This window comes from Notolepis coatsorum (genome assembly GCF_963971535.1).
Source record: "Notolepis coatsorum genome assembly, chromosome: 1".
NCBI classification, from domain to species: Eukaryota; Metazoa; Chordata; class Actinopteri; order Aulopiformes; family Paralepididae; genus Notolepis; species Notolepis coatsorum.
Window position 1 is genome coordinate 310,063,257 of NC_140165.1, and position 15,577 is coordinate 310,078,833.

A 15,577-nucleotide genomic window follows, 5' to 3' on the forward strand; every position below is an offset into this window, starting at 1 on the left:
TCTCCCCCGTGACCACCCTGCGGTTCCCCCCCCAAGGGGGACGCGTCCCACAGCTTGGGAACCGCTGGCCTAGTTAAAGAGATGTTTGAATGAATACATGTAATATAATAGATTAGGGCTGACCTCGACTAGTCGAATAGTCGACTAATCAACCGAAAGGAAGCCGTAGTCGACTGCCAACCTCTTAGTTGAATGCAAAAAAAGATTTTATATATATATATTATTAATTATTATTATTATTATTATTTGAATTTTTTTTGGATCATTCTTTCCAAAAGCAAAGAGGTCTAGAATCGTGGCTAACGCTAATGGCGCGCATACCAGCGAGGCTAACTCCCTAGAAAACGGGCACAGAGGCACTGAAAGAGGATTTCACCCGTCTAATGAACACACTAGACAAATATCAAGATGTATCCATCAGTGGACCAATTGCATGCTTTTGCAGAGGACAAGAAGCCTTCAGTCGACTCCTTTAAGAGACATTAAGCACCCCCCACAGCCCAAATGGAATGATACAAAATTATATATAATATATATATATATATATATTTTTTTTTGCATTTGAGGGGGTAGTCTACTACCAGACGACTATCGGCACATTTTGGCCAATCAAAGCAGACTATACAAATCCTTAGTCGGGGACAGGCCTGTAATAGATATAATATTAGATTAAAATGTATTGTCATTATACAGCACAACTCTGGCTACTTTTAAAAATAGGGTAAAAAAAACATTTATGCTCACCTTTGCCTTTAATTGAAATGTAATCGCTGCTAATAACTGCACTCTGACTCTCTAATTAGATTAGATTAAAATGTATCATCATCATACGGCATCATCAGTACAGTACAACGAAAATAAGTTTTCCATCCAACCAGAGTGCAAATGTAGCAGTAAAGTGCAACAGCAATATACACTGTACACAGGCGATTAAACTGGGTACAAAATATACAAATGAGTACTACTGAGTGTAGTGCTAATCAGATGCATGTACAGAGTTGTAGTATAATATGTACAGTGATACAGGTGTAAAGACAGTATGGTAGTACTCATACTGGCCAGCAGCGTAACTAGTAAGAGTAGGATATGTACAGATGTAGATCTAGTAAAGGACTATGTGCAGGTAAATACAGACAGGTGTGGACGTAGGGGCGGCTACGTGGTGCAGTGGGCAAGGCGCTCACCACGAATACTGGAGACTGGGCTCGAACAGGTTCGCCTCCCTGTTCGAGCCCAGCGCTCCACATTGCTTTCAGTTTAGCTGGTCGTCCGCACTAATACACATTGGCCGTATTAGGGGGTGGGAAACTGATGGGTGGGGATCGGGCGTTGTGGACAGCGACTCCTACAGGTTGGTTGGTGCGCAGTAGAATCAGGAAGCGACGGGGGCGGGGCCCCTCCAAAGCCCAGACCCCTGACGCTGAAAGATCGAGCCGCGCAGGTGGAAAGATGCGACTGCTGTTACCTCGAGTATCGGAGGGGACTCGTGCTATGTATGACTTAGTCCACATTGCAGCCGGCTTGTGGGAGGCAAGAAACAGCGTTCGAAGACAGGGGAGGGTTGAATTGGATGATACGAAAAATTGGGATGGGAGAAAAATAGAAAAATTGGAGAAAAAGTGGACAAAAAAAAATATACAGGTGTGGACGTTCCAATACATGGGCAAAGTTTAAAGGAACATGCCAACATTTTGGGAAATTAGCTTATCGTCTTCTCCAGAGAGAGACAAGAAGACAAGATACCAGTTTCCTCTCTGTGTGCGTTCAGTAGAAAGCTATTTGGCTGCACGTTAGCCTAGCTTAGCACAATGAATGGAAGCGGACAGTGCCGGTTAGCCTTCGGGAGAGAGGTGTTAGTTGGACAATACCTATAGGCTAACCGGCACTGTCCGCTCCCATTCATTGTGCTAAGCTAGGCTAACATGCAAGCCAGATAGCTTTCTAACTGAACGCACACAGAGAGGAAACCGGTATCCATCCTATTGGCTCTCTCTCTCTGGAGAAGACGGTAAGCTAATCTCCCACGAATGTTGGCGTGTTCCTTTAACACGCTCCTCCTCCTCACCTTGTATTTGCAGTCTTCTCCGGCCGAGAGGATGAGGTCATTGACGGAGTTCCAGTCCACCTTCAGGATGACCCCGTCGTGAGCCTTCCACTGGAGAGAGAGAGAGAGAGAGAGAGAGAGAGAGAGAGAGAGAGGAGAGAGAGAGAGAGAGAGAGAGAGAGAGAGAGAGAGAGAGAGAGAGAGACACAGACACAGACACAGACACAGAGGAGCAAGGCTGTCATCCACACGTAACTCATCAGTTAGAGAGAGAGAGAGAGAGAGAGAGAGAGAGAGAGAGAGAGAGAGAGAGAGAGAGAGAGAGAGAGAGAGAGAGAGAGAGACACAGAGGAGCAAGGCTGTCATCCACACGTAACTCATCAGCTTCTCTCTCAATAATTGTCCCGATCATCGGAGAAATGGGGAGAAGCAGACTAAGGAAGGATTAGAGAAAGTGAGTGTGTGTGTGTGTGTGTGTGTGAGTGAGTGACAGGGGAGGGAGAGAGAGAGAGAGAGTGAGAGAGAGAGAGAGAGAGAGAGAGAGAGAGGGAGAGGGAGAGGGAGAGGGAGAGGGAGAGGGAGAGGGAGAGGGAGAGGGAGAGGGAGAGGGAGAGGAGAGAGAGAGAGAGAGAGAGAGAGAGAGAGAGAGCGGGAGAGCGGGAGAGGGAGAGAGAGAGAGAGAGAGAGAGAGAGAGAGAGAGAGGGAGTACTCATTATACCCACAGGGCTGTGTCAGTATTCCACCTGCTGGACTGGAGGTTGATGTGATGCCTCTGTGTGCCTTATTGAAGGAGGACCGCACTGAACAGTACGGTACATATGGAGGTCCTTATTGAAGGAGGACCACACTGTACAGTACGGTACATATGGAGGTCCTTATTGAAGGAGGACCACACTGAACAGTACGGTATATATGGAGGTCCTTATTGAAGGAAGACCACACTGAACAGTACGGTATATATGGAGGTCCTTATTGAAGGAGGACCACACTGAACAGTACGGTATATATGGAGGTCCTTATTGAAGGAGGACCACACTGAACAGTACGGTATATATGGAGGTCCTTATTGAAGGAGGACCACACTGAACTGTACAGTACGGTATATATGGAGGTCCGCAGCAAAGACTCCAGGTGGAATCATAGGCATATTTATAATATCTCCCTATCATTTCAGTCTAGTATATTTTGGTCATCATGACACACTGCTGTCCTCTGCGTTTCCACTATATTAATTTAGAACAACATCATTACCACCTCTGATAAGAGAGACGGAAATGAAGAAGACATTGTGATTAAAGCCCAATGATGTCCTGTAACAAGCATTGGCCCGGTGCTTAGAAGTAGTGTTTTAATTAGTGATGCTCGATATTGGCTTTTTTTGCCGATACCGATATACCGATATTGTCCAACTCTTAATTTCCGATACCGATATCAACCGATACCGATATATGCAGGGTTTCCCCCCCCCCCCCCCCCAAAAACGGAATAATTTCAGGTAATTAACATTACATATCTCTTGTTGTGGAAAACATTATGCATACTTTTGACAATAAATAAAATCAGAATTTGTTCTTACTTGCTTGCCTGGGTAAATAAAGGTTATAGAAATGTAAAAAAAAAAATGTAAAAAAAAAAAAAAATACAAATATTTAAACAGATACCGATATTTTCCGATATCACATTTTTATGCCAATATCGGCCGATGATATCGGTAGGCCGATAATATCGGACATCCCTAGTTTTAATCATAAAGGTTATGCAAATTAGTTTGAAGGCTACAACCTGCACTATAACCAAAACTAAGACCGAAATGACGGTGGATGTGGAACCAACACTAGAAATTACTGCTACAAAACAATCCTAGTAAACACCGGCTGTCCTTAAAGCCCCTACAGTATGTAGACATTTTCGACATTAGTATATCATTATCAATTCAATGTCCATAGCTTGGCAGGATTACCACAAAAGCATAATGACGCCAATGAGAATGGATGAGAATTGACGTGACCATGACGAGACCAATGGTATTCTCTATTCACCTTGTGCCTTGTGTTTCAGGTCCTATCTGTGAGACAGCAACTATTTTGTTTCCACTGGCAACTACGTATCTGGGCGAACTAACATGACATGTGGAGTTCCTCATGGTTCAATTTAGGGACCTCTTTTATTCAACTGCTACATGCTCCCGCTAGGCCTTATTATGCAAAAGGACAAAATGCGGACGACACTAAATTACACATAGCTCTCTCATCAATGACTACGCTCATTTAGACTGCATGAACGAAGAAAGGCTGATAGTTGGTGCTCATCTTGATTCCCTTTCTTTAAAGTCTAAAACCAAGTGAGAAATCTCCACATCCACATCAAGTCAATAACAAAATTGGCATATTATCATGTCATGTTAAAAATACACCAAGAACTAGGGTACATGTCCAAATAAGACATAGAAAAATGTAATCACACTTTAATTTCCAGTATGTTGGTATTGTATTATAATAGTCTTTTTCAGGTATTCCCAAAAAAGCACGTAGGCATGTGTAGTGGTTAACACTGTCGCCTCACAGCAAGAAGTTCCAGGGTTCGATTCCCGCTTGGGGACCAGGTTTCCATGATGCCAGGTACTCAGGTGGGGGATCTCCCGGGCCTTTCTGTGTGGAGTTTGCATGTTCTCCCCGTGCTCGCAAGGGTTTCCCCCCCGATAAGATAAACCCAATGGAAAAACATGCACAACAGATCGCTAAGGCTGTGGCGTCCTTGACGAAGACGGACAGGAGCACTTGGATTGGTCGCCGGGGAGCGGCTCACGTTGACGCCCTATCTGCTCCCGGCTGCCCATGGGGGGGGGGAAGGACAACGGGATGGGAAAAGTGCAGAGAGACATTTCATCAGTGACTCAGTGCATGTGTGTGTGTGTTCCTGTGGGTCGCCCATCTCGCGTGTGTGTGTTAAAACTGCATGACAAATAAAGACTTCTAGTCTAACAATTAATTCAAAATACTGCTTCTAGCAAAACTACACCAGTTCTCAGGTCTCTGCATTGGCTACCAGTGGGTCAAAAAAATCCTGTTGTCTATTAATACTCGTCCATTAATCACTTACTGGGTTAGGGCCAAAATACATATCTGACTTGCTTCCACCCTATGAACCCTCTAGACTTCTGAGGTCATCAGGGATCAGACTAGTAACTGTTCCTAGGATTACAACACAACACGGTGAGGCAGCATTCAGTTATTATGCTACACAGAGCTGGAATAGACTTCAGGAAGATCTGCCCCAACTCTGGCTACTTTGAAAAATAGGCTAAACACGTTTTTTGTTCAGCTTTGTTTTTTAATTTAAATTAAATCGCTGCTAATAACTGCACTCTAAAATTAGATTATCGTCATTATACAGCACAAGTACAGTACAATGAAAAGAAGTTTGGCATCCAACCAGAGTGCAAATGTAGCGGTAAAGTGCAACAGCAATATACAATGTACAGGTGATTACAACTGGGTACAAAATATACTACTGAGTAATAGTGCTAATCAGATGTATGTACAGAGTTGTAGTATTAATATGTACAGTGATACAGGTGTAAAGACAGTATGGTAGTAGTCATACCAGCCAGCAGTGTAACTAGTAAGAGTAGGATATGAGGGGAGCTCCAGTAGCTCACCACGTACCGCGAGTGCTATTTCAGCGCCGTGGACAACCGCGCTCGCGCGGCTCTGGGGCTGAGCGCGTTCGAATCCCGGACGGCAGCCGTGCCTTTCCCAGAGTGTCTTTCCCCCCCATCTGAACCCTTTCAGCCTGCTCTGTCGGTCGAACTTGACCAAGTATGAATGCGAAGAAAAAGCGATAAACGCTAAAAGAACCAGGTGACTGGTCAAAGTTTAAAAAAAAAAAAGAGTAGGATATGTACAGATATAGATCTAGTATCTAGAGGTATGTAAAATGTCTATGTGCATGACATGTAAATACAGACCGGTGTGGATAGGTGCATAATAAAATATCGATACTTGGCGTCCTTGTATCGATACAGTATCGCGATGCAAAGTATCGCAATACTATACTGTATCGATATTTTCCCCCACCACGAGTGTCTCGTGCACGTTCGGCTCAGCCGGTGCGCTGCGCTCGCGGCCTGTGAACACGCCGTGGGAGACTGAGGTCCTCTGACACGGCTGGTTTCCCTCTCCCTATACCATGAGCTCTTTTTTTTTTATCGACTTTTTCTCCTCTTTTTCAAAATTTTCTCCCATCCCAATTACCCGCTGTGCCAATTCTCCCTTCCCCTGTCTTGAACGTTGCTCGCATATGCCCCCCACTGGCCGGTTGTAGGGAGGATAGAAGCCTTGCATCACGTGTCCCCTCCGATACACGAGGAGGCAGCCTGTCACATCTTTTCACCTGCCAGTGAGGACTCTCCCCGCCATTTCCTGTCTCTGCTGTGCAGGCGTCCCCCAACCGACCTGTAGGAGTCGCTGTCCACAACGTCCAGATTACCACCAGTCGACTTCCACCCGCTAGCTCTGCCAATTGAGTTAGTATGACGACTGGCCCAAGGCCGGAGGCAACGCCGACAGCCGGAGTCGAACCCGGTGTCTCTTGCGTTGGTGACGAGCGCAATGTCCGCTGCGACCACCCAGCCGCCCTATATACCATGAGCTCTTTGATGACGTGTCACGTTCGCATTGGTGGCCAGCTTCTGTGAAGCTCAGTAGTCTAATCATTTAGCCAGATGAGCTAATACTTGCTGCTCTATTAATACATTTAGCCTAAAATTATTGTATTGTCCCCACAAAGAAGGCAAGGGTGTTCCCGAACCAGAAACCATGGGTGGACAGTACTATCAGAGCAGCTCTGAACTCTCGCACCACTGCCTACAACCTTGGCAGAGAGTCAGGAAACATGGAAGAGTACAAGACAACAGTCTACACTCTGCGCAAGGCTGTTAAACTTGCGAAAAAGACGTATGCTGACAAGATGGAGGCACAAATGGCACAGAATGACACAAGAGGCTTATGGCAGGGACTGAGGGCGATAACTGACTACAAAGTCAGCGCCCCCTCAATGGGGAGCGACGACGCCTCCCTCGCGGACCAGCTCAACACCTTCTACGTGCTGTTTGGTGCAAACAGCGGCGCCGCTAGCTCAACGGCTAGTGACGTCACTGGTGCGCCGGCTGTTGTGGAGGGGGGGTGGGGGGCATCCGCGGGGGGGCGGGGACGCTCTCTCTGGTCAAGGATCACATTTGTGCCTCCCTCCCCAGTGATATGGACCCTATGCAATTTGCATACAGGCCAAACAGGTCCACTGACGATGCGGTCTCCCAAGTACTGCACAGCACCCTCTCTCACCTGGACCGTCAGAAGGGGGGCTATGTGAGACTGTAGTTCATTGACTACAGCTCAGCGTTCAACACCATAGTCCCCACCAGACTGGTGGACAAGCTGATCGAGCTGGGTCTGAGCTCCGCTCTGAGCGCCTGGATACTGGACTTTCTGAGTGAAAGGCCCCAGGCGGTCAGGGTGGGGGGTCAGACCTCCAACACCATCACCCTGAGCATCGGGTCCCCCCAGGGCTGTGTTCTGAGCCCCCTGCTGTACTCACTATACACACATGACTGTGTGGCCAAGTTCAGCTCCAACTCCATAGTGAAGTTCGCGGACGACAGTGGTGGTGGGGCTGATCTCAGACAACGACGAGAAGGCCTACCGGGAGGAGGTTGAGGTACTGGAACGCTGGTGCCAGGACAACAGCCTGCTCCTGAACATTGGTAAAACCAAGGAGCTGATCGTGGATTATAGGAGAGGACAGCAGGAGACACACACACCACTGAGGATAAACGGGGCTACCGTGGACAGGGTGAGCAGCTTTAAGTACCTGGGGGTCCACATCTCAGAGGATCTGACATGGACAACACACATAGACTCAGTCGTAAAAAAGGCGAAGCAACGCCTCTACCACCTGAAACAGTTAAGGAAGTTCAGAGTATCTGGGAAGATACTCCAGTCCTTCTACTCCGGAGCTGTAGAGAGCATCTTGACTGGAAACATCACTGCCTGGTATGGAAACAGCACGGCACAGGACAAGAAGGCCCTACAGAGAGTTGTGCGCTCAGCCGAGCGTACCACGGGTATTGCACTACCACCCCTGCAGGTTCTATACAATAAGAGGTGCAAATCCAGAGCCTGCAGAATAATGAAAGACCCACACCACCCCAACAACAGCATGTTCATGCTGCTGAGGTCGGGCAGATGCCTGCGAACACCAGCTACTAGGACAGAGAGACTTCGGCTCAGCTTCTTCCCCCAGGCCATCAGAGCCTTGAACACTGAACTCTCCAGACACAAGCACACATGAGCACACACACGACACACACACTGTACATGCTCACACACTAGCAGCCACTTTAACATGAGCAAGCACACACTCATGCTGCACACGCCCACACTTATGGCCACTAAGGAAAGGTCACTTTAAAAATAGTATAGTATAACCGGAGATTGTATAAATTAGCATGTACAGAAAGACACTACCAAAGGACCTAGCATGTCCTCCATGCTCTGTAAATAACTTATGTACATATACTGATATGCCCTAATATGTTACTTGTTTATTGCACAATGTTACTTGTTTATTGCACAATGTTGTTCTATTGGATTCTATTATATGTTATTGCACATCGTTGTGGGCAAGACCACCCGCATTTCATTGTATACTTGTATGCCGTGACAAATAAAACTCTTGACTTGACTTGAAATTGCAGTATGTTATTTGACAAAATAGGCTGACTGCAACTGCCACAATTAGCCTACGGCTTTGCAAAACATATAACGTATTCGCCTTGTTAGGATATGATTGTCTGAGCATGGATAGGGTGGTTATCTTAAAATTAGTATGCTAACTTTGTTAGCTTCTGTATCTAAATTCTCTCTCTCTCCCTCCCTCTCGCACACACACTCTCTCTTTCTCTCTCTCCTTTTCCTGCTCTCTCGCTCTTTACTTCTCTCCCATTTTCTCAGACCTTTTTACTCCCTCCGTGGCCCTGAGGGAGAAGTCAGTATTTATGTGTGTGTGTGTGTGTGTGTGTGTGTGTGTGTGTGTGTGTGTGTGTGTGTGTGTGCATAGAGGTTGTAGGGGTCACAAGGTCGTAGAGGGGGCTTCTCTTCACGATGCCAGCTGTTGTTCAGGGAGAGGTTAGAGTGTGTGTACTTGTACGTACGTGTGTGTGTGTGTGTGTGTGTGTGTGTGTGTGTGTGTGTGTGTGTGTGTGTGTGTGTGTGTGTGTGTGTGTGTGTGTGTGTGTGTGCGTGTGTGTGTGTGTGTGTGTGTGTGTGTGTGTGTGTGTGTGTGTGTGTGTTGTAATGGCTGACACACACACACACACACTAAATGCTCTGGTGTTGTTTATTCAAGGTCCCTGGTGCAATTCAGCTCTAAGAAGAACAATAAACAAATGTATACATGAACAAGACCAATACTCTGTGGTGTGCGAGGTCTTCACTTCTGCCACTCGTACGTCCAAACGTACCCGTTTATTCATTAAGTGCTTTTATGTAACCTTTATTTAACAGGTCAATTAAGAAGATTTACTTGTTTATTCTTTTGGTAATGAAGGCTCTGGTGAGAGGCATCAAGTCACTCTGATGGGAGGAGGGGCGGGGCGGGGGGGGGGGGGGGGGGGGGGGGGAGATTAAAATGGACAACTTTAACAATGTAATTCTAATCACAAGAACATGGCATGGGGACAATGATGAAACAATGAGGGGAAGCGATTGTTCACTAGGGATGGGCATCGATTTTTGAATATTCGAATAGTCACTAAATTATACAAAAACGATCAAGTTTATGCGAATATCGTTTTGTCTCAAAAAATATATTTTCCCTTGTTTTTTTACCAGCACCTACAATGTATAGTGTATTAAGAGGGGACCCTATTAACTGTTACACCACTGAACGGCATGTTGGGTACAGGTAGCTAGCTAGCTGGCTAGCCAGGTAGCATAACAGTCTGTTAACAGCTGGGTATGTTTTGTACGTTTGCTATGCGAGCATCGGTGATGTAAACGTTCAGAATTAATGCTTTTGTTCCCGAAATACGCTAGCTTGGTGTGTTAGCTGTTAGCAATGACAGTAGCCGGCTAGCTCGCTTGATTATCTCACGTTTGTTATTAAGTAAACAAACAAAGTCAGTGTGTTAGCGGGGGGGGCTCAGACATTTCAAGCATTAAAATTTCGTTCCTGGAAACAACGGTAGCCTGCTGCGACTCCCAAATAGCTAGCTGTTAGCAATGACAACAGCCAGCTAGCACGCTTGTTTTGATTATGTCACGTTCGTTATAAAGTAAAAACAAAATCATATGTTAATGTGGAGGGGGGGGGGGGGGGTTTGATTAGGAATCCAATAGTGAAAAATAATACTTTTGTGAGTTTTGCCCATCCCTAAAAAAAACACGACAAGATATATGAAAAACAAAAGAAGCAGCAATGAACAGAGCAGACACAAGCATGGAGCGGCAGCACAGGACACTATGCTGCATTATACCGCAATATGGATTCTCTTTTTCCCCCCCAATCTACCGGCTTTGGGTTGTCTCCACATTGAACCTAGCGAGAGAGAAATGTGTGCGTTCAGACAGAATGCCACGATGCCGTTTTCCCGAGTCGGATAGATGGAGACACAGCACGGATAGAATAGACGCAGCAAGGATTAGGGATGGGTATCGTTAGGATTTTATCGATACTACTACTCTTATCGATACTGCCTAACGGTTCGGTACTTTATCGATATCGGTTCTTTTAGATTATTATTATTTAAAAAGAAATTATACATTTATTATTTGAATGGCCATATCTGTACTTGATGTTTGTTTGTTGTGTTGCATATTTGAAATAAACTTCAATCAAATCAAATCAAACCCCCCCTCTTAAAAACAAAAACCTGTGTTTAACCTAGCCATCTATAAAACATCATGCTAAAACTGTGAACCAAATGTCCTACTGCCCTAAAGAAAGAAATACATAGCAAACATGACTCAGTTATCCAATAGTGCTGCTGCTTTTTATTTAGTTAAAATCTTTGAGTTAATAAGACTAAAAGACTACAATATGACTACAATGATTTCAATGACGGCTTCCTGTCCTCGCGTTTCCGGTTTCCGGTGCTATGCGCGGAGATTTTTAACGTCACATTTTCAACAACAGATTGCTGCTAATTAAACACTTCATGGAAACGGAGTAACGTTAACGTTATGTCGAGTTCCTACGTGTAGTGTAGTATGAACTCGGCATAACGTTAACGTTACTCTGTTTCCAGTGTTGCTGGCTGCCACCGTTGCGTCGCAGATGGATGGTACACTGTTAGCTCCGTAGCTAATCCGCTCCAAGACTACCGATAGCAGTACCGATAACGTCGGAGCTTATCAATACTCCGGTTCTAATTTAGTACCGGTTCCCATTTAGAACCGGGTTTCGGGGGGCATCCCTAGCGAGGATAGAATAGACGCATCGCAGATAGAATAGACGCAGCACGGATAGAATAGACGCCGCGCGGATAGAATAGACGCAGCGCGTTCTGAAATAGGTCTCCAAAGGCGCATGCACGCAATGAAAAATACTATCAAATTGACATGCATAACTGTTGGTAACTGTTGGTACTGTAACTGTTGGTAAGGGGGACAGCCGATAGGAAAGGAACCTCCAGGCGGCTAGGTGGTGTAGTGGGCAAGGCACTCGCCACCAGTGTGGAGACGCTAGGATTCGCGTGTTCGAATCCAGCTCTCCACATTGTTTTTCAGTTTGGCTGGTCGTCCGCAGTAATACACATTGGCCGTATTACGGGGAGGGAAAACTGAAGGGTGGGGATCGAACGTTGTGAACAAGCGACTCCTACAAGTCGGTTGGTGCGCCTGCGCAGTAGAATCAGGAAGTGTCGGGGGCAGCGTGAGCCTCCCACGCGTTACTCCTCGACACTGAGAGATCGAGCTGCGCAGGTGAAAAGATGCGACTGCTGTTACCTCAAGTACCGGAGGGGACTTGTGCTATGTATGACTTAGTCCACATTGCAGCCGGCTTGTGGGAGGCAAGAAACAGCGTTCGTGACAGGGGAGGGTTGAATTGGATGATACGAAATTGGGATGGGAGAAAATATGGAAAAATGGGAGAAAAAGTGGATCAAAAAAAAAGGAAAGGAACCTCCAAATCGCAAGTCCAGGGCAGCCAGTTGATGTACAGTCAGCTTTTTTTTTTTTTGCGTCTTCTCACGTTGCATATTATTTTAATTAAGACATATAACATGTAGCTTATTATCATTATTATATCATGTGGTCAGCCTTTGTTCTATTCATGTGACAACTGACCTCCAACACGGAACGGCCACACAAACGCACATACACACACACGGTCTTGTTGCTGATGTACCTGTATGACCTTGGCGCTGGGCTGCAGGGGCTTGATGAGCAGCTGCCTGCCTGACGTGTAGAGGATCCGGTCCGAGTCCGGGCCCCAGGCCACCGAATACACTGGACTCCCTGCAGGACAAACACACAGACAGACAGACAAACTCTTATCCTCAGTTCAGGACCAACAGTTAATAAGCTCTCGCTGATAATGATTCTTTACTTTTTTTTTTCACCGGAAAAACAACGCCGATTTATTTTTTAGCGCATAATCTCGCACGTATCCCCAAGGCTCTAAACAGTTTTGACATGCTTGTTTTTTTGTTTGTTTGACGGTTATCGAGAGTAAATGAGTTTGAATATCGCCTCCCGACCGTGATTGTCATCGGAGGACACTGCATCCTCGTGTTGTGTTAATAATAATCACAGCTCAATGGAATGATGTCGATGAAAAAATAGCAATCCCGCTTGTAACTGAGGGGTTACAAAACCCTGACTGTATTAAAGATTGTGATAGATTAAACCACTGCTAGGTATGTACTTTAATTACTGGCCAGACAGTACATCGAATAGATATGGTGGACACTCATAATAACACGGCATTGACAAAGAAATAGTATTTGAGGGTATTTTATTATTATGCAACATTAGGTTACAGAATGAGAATTAGGGTCGCGCTTGTATGGCGAAGAATATGCATAAAGTCAGTCAGTAGCATGAGTCACTGGGAATAGCAGGATTCCTACTATGGGTACTAAGCTGACGCCACCTGGCGTATAATAGCAATTATAGAAGGCAACGCTGGTACCGCCTGGAGACACTGGGTTCCTGCCAGAGTTGTAAGGTCTGGAGGATAGAGGAATGTTCGGATACTCAGTCTGATTCAATGAAGAATAAGGGGATTCACGTACAGAAGCCAGTCCTTGTAAATCCAACGATCAGCAACAAAAGCAATAACTGTAATCCAATGCTCGATAGCAAACGATGATAGCCAGCTAGCCTCGGTCCATGAGGCCAGCCCGAATGTAAATCCTCACGAGGTTAAATCCCAAACGACAGTGGAAATTAACGATGCTCTTCTCCGGGTAACACGTTCCACAATCAATATAATCCAACCAGTAATGGTTCTGCAATCGCCGCCGCTGTTTCTCCTGTGCACATGTCCAACAGGTTCTCCGACTAGGCCTCCTCGTGTGCTGGTACTAAGGTATTTAGTCCACGCGCACTGGCTAAGGTCCACTAGCTAACACGAACGAACCGCTGGGTAATGCTACACACGAACGAACTGTGGTTGGCACGATATACAATAAATGAACGACTATTTTCTTCACATTAAACTAGGTCGAACTTGACGTTACTGCATTAAACTCTGACACTTTACTATTCAATTCGCACGTGGTTCTCAACGCTCTGTTAGACGCACTGCTGCTCACTTCACTGTTTACCCGAACTTGTCACACTGCTGCTATGCGCACCTGCGCCGATATATATACTTAAGTGGCTTTCTAGTTCCAAACCTAACCACTTGCCCGGAATCAATACACTGCCAAGGGCATGTCCTGACTAGCCCAGGACTCGCCCTTGAAACCTGTCTGAGTGCGAGACTGCCTGGCGCCGTCGTCAGGGGGCATTATCCATAAGGAAAGTGAATATTACTAGGATTTACACGCAGGCTTAAAGGGATATAACGTGTATATATAAATAAATATACAATGTATATAAAACAATAAATGTAGATTCTCAGCTTTAATCTGGCCCTTCACAACACCGCTATTGCAATCCTTATCTCTTGCTTTTGATCAGGCGGGCCGTGTTAACGGGGTTAGAGCAGCGCGTCATCCTAGAGATTCCACGTCGAGCCCATTTCCCCGTGTGAGACGCGAAGGTACTCCGCAAGATAAGACTGTTGATGACGCTGTCTGTGTGGACAACACCGACGCGTTGTGAAGCCACTGCAGCTCAGTGAACCCCCTGGAACCCCGTCAAGCACCCCTGGAACCCCGTCAAGCACCCCTGGAAACCCCGTCAAGCACCCCTGGAACCCCATTCAAGCAAGCACCCCTGGAACCCCGTCAAGCACCCCCTGGAACCCCCGTCAAGCAAGCACCCCTGGAACCCCCGGTCAAGCACCCCTGGGAGTGGGCTCACTGGAGCCCACTGTAAGAACCACTGCTGTAGCGTACAGCGAGGATACAAAAACATTAAATTATACAAAACACCCGCTATTTCATGACAAGAGCAAAGGTTTCCCGACAATAGGAACATTTGGAACGGTTGGTTATTCTGTCAGTCCTTGAATAAAGTAAAGCATGGGGTTCTTAAACCTCTCAAGTCAGGGACCCAGATGATCAGATTTCTCTCACGATGGGAACCAGGCTCATTGAAACACATTAAAAGCATTAATACTGTTGTCATGTGGGGCCCCCACCAGAAGAAGGCCCCCGAGACCTATCGCGGGACCGACCCATAGTTAAAGAAAACCAGAACAGAACCTGTTTAAAGTGGTATATAAAAATTTGTAGTTTACATGAAATTATGCTGACTAGGTGAAAATGACAATGCCTCATTGATTTTGACCTATTAAATGGATTGTGGTAAATGGTAAACGGGTGCACTTATATAGCGCTTTTTTCCAAAAACGCTTACAAAAAAATGTGTGTGGGGAAAAAAGGGGATGTAAGCCCGATACTAGAAAACATGTTCCCGATCATTTCAAAGAGAATCAATATTCCGCATTGGCTCTGCCTCGACAGGACTCTTTATCTCTACTATGATGCTCTGTGTATCAATTCCTCTCGTCTCTCTGCCGTTCTTCACACGCGCTCGCTGGAGTCGGTGGGGAGGAGCCGTGGCTGGAGGTTAAGCCGGTGCTAATTTCTCCCCTCAGAGGTGTCGTGTTCCCCGTGAGAGGACTCACCTCGTTCACCCTGCAGGAATGGCACTGAGTTCGCAGCGCTCGCAGCCATCCCGTAAACTACCATGTACCGCAGCAGCGCAAGACAGCTGAATCGAAAGAAAACCCTGTCTGAGCCGCGTGCGCGCGCGTGGTGTGTGTGTGTGTGTGTGGTGTGCTGTGTGGCGTGGTGTGTGTGTGTGGTGTGTGTGTGCGTGTGTGTGTGTGTAGAGGAGGGGGGCCTGACATTTAAC

The 15,577-nt window shown here is 46.2% G+C and overlaps 1 protein-coding gene across 1 annotated transcript in view; it reads right to left on the minus strand.

Annotated features, from left to right (window-relative positions):
• Positions 1–15,577, minus strand: part of ift80 (intraflagellar transport 80 homolog (Chlamydomonas)) — a gene marked incomplete at its 5' end in the record, with an annotated part of 142,501 nt that overhangs the window by 95,296 nt on the left and 31,628 nt on the right. The window contains 2 exons of the mRNA XM_084311366.1: positions 2,066–2,155; positions 12,453–12,562. Coding sequence (XP_084167492.1) covers positions 2,066–2,155; positions 12,453–12,562 — 200 coding nt within the window. The remainder of the gene's footprint in view (positions 1–2,065; positions 2,156–12,452; positions 12,563–15,577) is intronic.